At 28.2% G+C, this 8,113-nt stretch overlaps 1 protein-coding gene across 1 annotated transcript; it reads left to right on the forward strand.

Moving 5' to 3' along the window:
- The first annotated feature begins 3,627 nt into the window (after positions 1-3,627).
- LOC124936307 (aspartic proteinase A1-like) lies at positions 3,628-6,379 on the forward strand. The gene is made up of 12 exons (XM_047476796.1): positions 3,628-3,984; positions 4,071-4,131; positions 4,232-4,326; positions 4,422-4,534; positions 4,614-4,782; positions 4,860-4,899; positions 5,038-5,096; positions 5,176-5,292; positions 5,365-5,547; positions 5,629-5,748; positions 5,843-5,919; positions 6,283-6,379. Exons 1-12 carry the CDS (start codon positions 3,658-3,660, stop codon positions 6,377-6,379), a joined length of 1,458 nt encoding a protein of 485 aa, XP_047332752.1. The 5' UTR covers positions 3,628-3,657.
- Positions 6,380-8,113: the final 1,734 nt, after the last annotated feature.

Below are 8,113 nucleotides of genomic sequence, written 5' to 3' on the forward strand. Positions count from 1 at the left end.
CTCACACTTTTTCATATGTCTATTAATTTCTCGACAAACTACTCACCATTCTTAGTCAACTTCTCTTTTATTCTCACTTCAACAAATCAACAATCAATCTCAATTGATCATACACCTCTTATCCATTTTCAAAACACAACTACTATTCCTCAACTGACCCTGATCTTGTACCTCACACATTTTCATGTCTCTATATCCCCTCATATGTCTCTTTATCTCTTGGGAAAATCACTCATTGACCATAATCTTGTGACTCCTAAACTTAAAACGGTTAAAAATAAAATAAAAATGTTATAGGTATGTTTCAAACTTGCAACCTAACAAAACAAGTACAACCATTTAACCAACTATGCTAATAAGACTTTATATTTTAAATTCAACATCAAATTTGATGAACACGGGACGTTTTAACAATATAAGTTCAATTTTTTAACTAACTAATCTATATATATATATATATAATGATGCTTAATTTTCAAAGTGTCCGGAGTGCCGGGTCGAAAGCTATAGTTAATTTGGATATATATGTAGAGTAAATGTATATTTGGGTCGGACTGTGGGTTGACACGCCCATAAACTTCAAACGGTTAAAAATAAAATTAAAAATGCTATATGTATGTTTGGAACTTGCAACTTAACAAAACAAGTACAACCATTTAACCAACTAGGCTAACAAGACTTTATATTTTAAATTCAACACCAAATTTGATGAACGCAAGATGTTTTAATAATATATGTTTAATTTTTTAACTAACTAATCTATACACTATCAAATTTTAACTGTAAATTTTTTTTCTCAATTTTTATATCATTAGTCTTTCAAATGCACAAACTACATGCTAGTTTGTTTAATTACTGACTTAATAAATTTTTATTCTATTTGCTGACCTACACTTCCGCTTTATAGAGTAAAAGAGAGGAGAGATAAAATATTTATTGAAGTGGAGGATTATGGTGATCTTAAATTTTAAACATTATTATATATATGACAAATTATTTGGACGGTACTCTAATTACTTCGATCGTTCACTTTTAGCTCTCAAATTAATTTTTAAAACAAATCGTCCTTTAACTTTTAAAAAGGTCACCAATGATCCTCTTTTAACTTTTTGGTTAAACATAACTGATCAAGCTTAAAATATTATATATATATATATATATATAATTATTAAATCACTTATATATAATTTATTTATTGAGTTTAAACTTGTTGACCAAAAATATATTATAATTTAGTATATTAAAAATAAATAAGTGCATAATATCAAACAAATTTTAAAACAAATAAAGAATAATTTAATATATAAGTTAAAATGATAATATTTTTTTAAATGACTCAACTTTTAGTTTGAATAATTCAACTTCACAATTACTTCACATGGTAATTCGTCGTGTAACCATAAAATGTGTAAATATTTGCATGGTTCTTCACTAACCGATGTATGAAGATTTAATGAATGTGTATAAATTATTTAAAAAATAATAATGGAAAAAAGTGTATATGTTATCCTTAATTCGATTTCTGAGAGTTTCGACATGAAAGTAGTTAGACATTTGTATTAACTTTTGTGATATTAGTAATGAAAATCTTTGATTTGTTTTAAGAGTAAAAAGTAATATAAAATTTATTAACTATAAACATTTTTTTAATGCATAATGTTAGAATAGTCAAATGTCACAACGGTTATATATATATAATCTTCTCGCATTTACTCATTTGTCTTTACGAAAATCGGTCATTTATAAGAACTCAATAATAATGGGTCGTTTTGAAAAATCATCATAAGAAAAAATTTATAATTATATTAATTAAATTTTTTAAAATTATATATATATATATATATATATATATATATATATATATATATATATATATATATATAAAGTCAATGTAATTATCAAGCATTCACTCAAATTATTTAGTACATCTGTTACATGTTCTTCCTCGCTTGGACATAGATATAGCGAACTAGCGTTATATTCTTTTTTATAATTTGATATATAAAAAAAACTGTAATCAAAAAAAATAATCGACATAAACTTTTACCATATGGTCCGCAAGATTGTAAAAAACATTTTAGTTTTTTAATCTCGCCAAATTTACTCCGTTCCTCAATTTGTTTTTTAAATATTCAAAAACTAAAATACTAAAAAAATAATATGAGAATCATAAGTAATATTGGAGAAATATAGAAGGCATAAATATTTGTATGATTCTTCACTAACTAAGGTAACGAATATTGAAAATGTAGACTTATATTATAGTAAAAAACAAATAATGGTAATCTCGTGAAATACGTCCAATGAAGTCATCAAACACATGAAATTGACAATCTATTAATATTTTGCAATCTTCGTACTTGATAATAATGATAAATCAATAGAAAAAAAACGAATGATCATAAATTTTATCATTTCAGTAATATAGTCAAGATTCACAGATGTGAATCGAAGGAGTTCATTGAAAAAAATCTCTTCATTGTTGTCGTATCTTTCTCACTCCATTACAAATTACGATTCAGTGCAACACCTTAAATAGTAAAGAAAACTCGTATCTTTATATTATGTAATTTTAGACACACGAGACAATAATAATTTTATCTAGTTCGAGCTACTTTATAAACAAACTAGAGAGGAAAGACCAAATAAAGATAATTTTATCAAAATTATTTTTTGTTTAATGATTTTTTTAAGCAATAACACATTTTCTCAAATTCTCACCCACATATACAACCACTATTATCAATTTAGTCTTATACCAACATATCATAATCTATATTTTAGTCTTATATTGACATATCTTTTCATTCAATTTCTTCATCCCCATATATACTCCACCATTATCATGCCCATATTCAAATTCTTTGAACCAATGGTCTCATATATGAAATGAGAATACTTTAACTATTAAACCATTTGTGATTGTTGATTTTAATTTTTAGTTTTGTATATATATATTTTAGGTAAATTTTTGATAATTTATTTTAAATATGTTGTTATATATATAATATAATTATATAATTTAAAAAATAATTAATATAAATATAATTAATATATAGAATTATAGATTATAAAATAATTAATAAAAATATAAAATAAAATAAATAATAATAATAATAAACTATTTAATAAATATGAAAATAATTAAAATAAATATATTAATAAAAATATAGGAGTTAATTTGAAAATTTTAAAAATTAAACATTATTAGATTCCATCCAAAATCAAACAATCATTTAAGTTAATCAATATTTTAATTATTTAGACAGAGCAAAGTTAATAATATGAAAACAAATGAGTAAAAAGTTGGATAATTTGAAAAATTCTGTATAAATGGTCGGATTCAGGAAATATAACCCTAAACCTTCTTGTTCATTTGCTTTACTGATGCTTTACCCGTCGTCATGAACACGATCATGCAGTGAACGCAACCTTTTCATCAGCAAAAACTACTTTGGGAGAACAATTTCATCTCTATAAATGTCGCCATCCATCACTATCGATTCGTCATTCTTCTTGCACTTTTACTTCTTATTCGTTTTGCTACGTACGAAGGCGGTGTCTGTCGGTGACGACGGTGAGTAATCTTGTGTAAATTAGTTGATTTCTGCATTTTCTGAATCAAGTTCTTCAAATCGCTATTGCAGGTGATCAAGCATGGGAACACAGTTTAGAGCAGCAGTTATCACTCTTTTTCTTTCATCAGTCCTTCTTCAGCTGGTGTTTTCTGAATCCAACGATGGAATCGTTAGAATTGGACTCAAAAAGTTTAAGTTAGATGAAAACAACATGATCGCTGCTCGACTTACCCCGCAAATACTGAATTCTCAAAATGCTGACGCCATTGTAGGGCTAAAAAATTACAGGAACATGCAGTACTATGGTGAAATTTCAATCGGTACACCACCACAGAAATTCACTGTGGTTTTTGATACAGGAAGCTCTAATATGTGGATACCTTCCTCAGAGTGCTACTACGATTCTGTAAGTTTGATCATTTTTATACTTCATTCATACATATTTTATTAGGAGATAATATTATGTTGAATTTGCCTCTGTTTCTGCTGCAGCCTGCTTGCTATTATCATTCCAAATATGATGCCCGTCGATCAAGAACATATAGAGTGAACGGTAGGGTGTCTGTTGCAACTTTTACAGAAATAACTTTATGTAAGCAACTAAGCAGGAAGGTGATAATTGACTTGAAACATAATGTTGTTGTTTTTCACAGGAAAATATGATGCGATACACTATGGTCCAGGTTCAATAGCTGGCCACATTAGCCAAGACAATGTTTTAGTTGGTGGTTTAACAATTAAGAATCAGGTTATTATATATATATATATACAACATATCCTTTCATAGACCAAATCATCATTTCTTTCATACTAATACAATACTTAAGTTTACTACAACTACAGAGCTTCATTGAAGCAAGAAGACTGTCTGGTTCTGTGTTTGAGTTTACCAAGTTTGATGGCATTCTTGGCCTTGGATTACGGGAGATCTCATCTGGAGGTGTTGTTCCAGTATGGTATGTACTATCTAATGTCAAATTAAAATTTGTTGTGATATTCTTCTTTAAGATAAGGAGTATCCGCTCATATTTGTAGGTACAACATGATGAACCAGGGTCTGATTCGGAATCAATCGTTCTCATTTTGGCTTAATAGAAAAACAACAGGAGAGGAAGGAGGTGAACTTGTATTTGGTGGGACTGATACAAGGCATTACAAGGGGAAGCATACTTATGTCCCTGTGACCCACAAGAGCTCTTGGCTGGTTGGGAAATTTATACATATATATTTATTTTTTATGGTTGTTTCTTTTAGAACCTTATAATGTGTTTGCTCTTGTAGTTTGATATGGGTGATGTCTTCGTCGAGGGTCAACCAATAGGTAAGATCTTTCATCGTGTTCATAAAAGAAGAGGTCCTTCATAAAAGAAGAGATACCATTTAATTGGAGGTCATGTTGGTGGAATGAATAATAAAAAGAGAGAGCGTGTCATTTATTGATTATAGAGTGTATTTACAGGTGTTTCTGGTTGTTCTGCAATTGCGGATTCTGGAACTTCTTTGTTGACGGGTCCAACTGTATGTGAAACTGAAAAAGAGTTTTATTTTATTGTTCATATAATGGCCGATAAATAATGAATAATTTTTATACGTGTAGGCTGGGATTGCCATGATAAACCATGAAATTGGAATCAGAGGAGTAGTTAACTATAGATGCAAGTCAATCGTTAGACAGAATGGACACAAAATTCTCAACAAGCTCCTAGTAGTAAAGGTTTGTTATTTTGGTTGAAATCTATTTTTCCTTAAAATACACTAATTATAATGTTGTCCTAACTTTTAATAGGAGTCACCTGAGAAAATTTGTTCTCTAATTGAATTATGCCCAGTTTATGGAAGTAATAATAGAACATCAAATTTTATCGATGATGTCGATACGTGCAATAAGTGTGAAATGATAGTTGTGTGGATGGAGAGTCAACATAAGAGGAATCAGAGAGAATATGCTATTTTAAATTATGTTGATAAGGTAAATATTTATTATCTCACTTAAAATAATTAATATTAACATATGAATCAAATAAATGATAAAAAATAATGTTTATATCAGCTATGTGATTCGTTTCCAACACCAAATCTGGAATCAAGAGTGGATTGTCGGCGAATTTCCTCTATGCCTGTATTTTCGTTTTTAATTGGTTCTAGAAATTTTACCCTCTCGCCTAAAGAGGTGAATAATTGCTTATCTTATTTTACATTAATTGTTACATATTTTGTTTTCTTATTGATTTGGTTGATAAAATATTTAATTTGTCATGAATCAGTATATATTGAAGACTGCGACTAATTGCACAAGTGGCTTTATTGCCAGAGATCTTCTTTCTCCTCGCGGACCTCTCTGGTTTGACATAATCTTTATATATTCTCTATACTTGCAAAAATGAAAAAAAATTATTGATGAATTTATGAAGTAGAATGAATCTTATAGGGAGTGGCATTCCTACTTTTAAGGATTCTTAATCATAAGATCTTTAATCACTCATTCAAATACTCTTTTAATTTAAATTAGATTAGTGTCTTAAGATTAATTTTTATTTTTAAAAGTTAAAAATTGAATTTGAAAGATTTGATTTCATAATCAAATTATAATTTTTTGTTTTAAAAGCTAGAAAATATACATCATAAGTTTTTTCATAATATGTCAAACTAGTTTAGACAAATTATGTATTAATGAATCTTATTATGATTAATGTGATCTATGAAGGGTTTTGGGGCATCTATTCATGGGCCGTTATCACACAGTATTTGACTATGTCAATTCGAGAGTTGATTCGAGAGTTGGATTTGCGGATGCTGCATAATATTATTATTATTATTAATAAAAATAATGTACACTTATTTGTTAAATTCATTTATGTTAACAAAATATTTGGGTCAAATTTGTTTTCATTTACCATATTTATATTTGAGTCTTGTACGTCTTATTCTTTTGTTCTGTCTCGTTTTACGATAAGACTTGAGAGATTTTAAATGTAGGCTCGACTCGAGTATTTGTAAAAAAATGTTTTCGTCAATTATTTTGCTATGTCCCGTGGTTTACCATATTCTCGAATCTCGTAAAACAAAATGAGAAAATAACTCTATCAAGAGTCTTTTCATCTGAAGTTGAAATGAGAAATCGAGATGTTAGACATACTTTTGGTTCTTTTTAAGAGTCGTTACATAGTTAATTATCGAGAAATTAAGGGAAAAAATTACATTTTTTTTTGGCGTGGAAAAAGGTTTTGATGCTATGTCCCACTCGTCCAACCAAATGAAGGGTCACTATTTTGAAACAAATTAGGCCTTTTTAATTTTATCACGACATATTACAAAGTTCTTTTTAAATTTAAATTTCAGAATTTAATCTCGTTTTTCTTTAAAAGATTTTACTTAGACTAGTCTAAGATTTGAAAGTGATACGCTCTTTCAGTAGATAAAATTTCATTTAAATATAATTGAATTATCTACAACGTAGGTAACAAATATGGACGGAAAATTAATAAACGATTCGGGTCAGAAATATAAAAAAATTATTCTGAGTCATTTTCTATTCTTATTCTTATTATTATTTTTTAATTTTTAAAAATTTATTAGATAAAAAATGGCTTAAATAATTAAATGTCAAAATACACTTACAAACAATGCCTTAGCCCTTAACTAGTTGGGTGAACGCGGTTTAGAGTTGAACCAGACTGGTCAACGGTAAAAGTCAACCAAACCAAAAAAACTTACCAACGTACATCTTAACCTTAGCCCCCATTTGATTTTTTTTTTCATTTGTTTATCAAATCCTCACAAATTTATCAATATTAATTTACTAACAAGTTTATTGAATTATAATGAAATTAGGACGTGGGTAATAAATCAAATAAATTTTATATAAATTCAAACATTAATTAAAGAGTGAAATTTGATTTAAATATATAATTTTAACTAATTCATTTAAAATGTTTTGAAGAGAAATTAACAAAATTTAAAAGCAAGAAATTTCATTCGTCGATTCAAACACGATCGATACGGTCGACACAACACAATCAACGACAAGAACGACAAGAACGACATGATCGGCACGAACGACAAGATTCGCAAAGTAAGTGTCGCTAACCTTAAATCTCTCAGAATTGCGTTAGTCTTTTCTGGATGCTAATTTCCTGGTCGCGAGCATTTGTTAGTTCTCTAATCTTGGGTGTTTTTGGAAAGTTGACTTTCGAAGCGATTTAGTCACTGAATCTTCAGGGTTTCTGAATTGCCATATTTCTGCATTTTCTCTGTTTTATTAGTGTGATATGCTCTTCAACAATGGAGAAAAAGAAAAATGTAATAAAGCCAAGAAAGTCAAGGAATTTGTTATGGAAAGTCTCAAGGAGATTGCTATTGCTAAAAATATCGAAATGATTGTTGAAAAAGTTATTCAAGAAAAATAGGACAAAATTAAAGAAAAATCAAATATTGTGAAAAATTCTGAAAAAAGTAATGCAGGAAAGTAGACGAAGAAGGTTTCTAAAAAAATAATGCAGGAAATCAATGAAAGAAGAAAGGAATCTGGAATGTTG

This window comes from Impatiens glandulifera, chromosome 4, assembly GCF_907164915.1.
Source record: "Impatiens glandulifera chromosome 4, dImpGla2.1, whole genome shotgun sequence".
NCBI classification, from domain to species: Eukaryota; Viridiplantae; Streptophyta; class Magnoliopsida; order Ericales; family Balsaminaceae; genus Impatiens; species Impatiens glandulifera.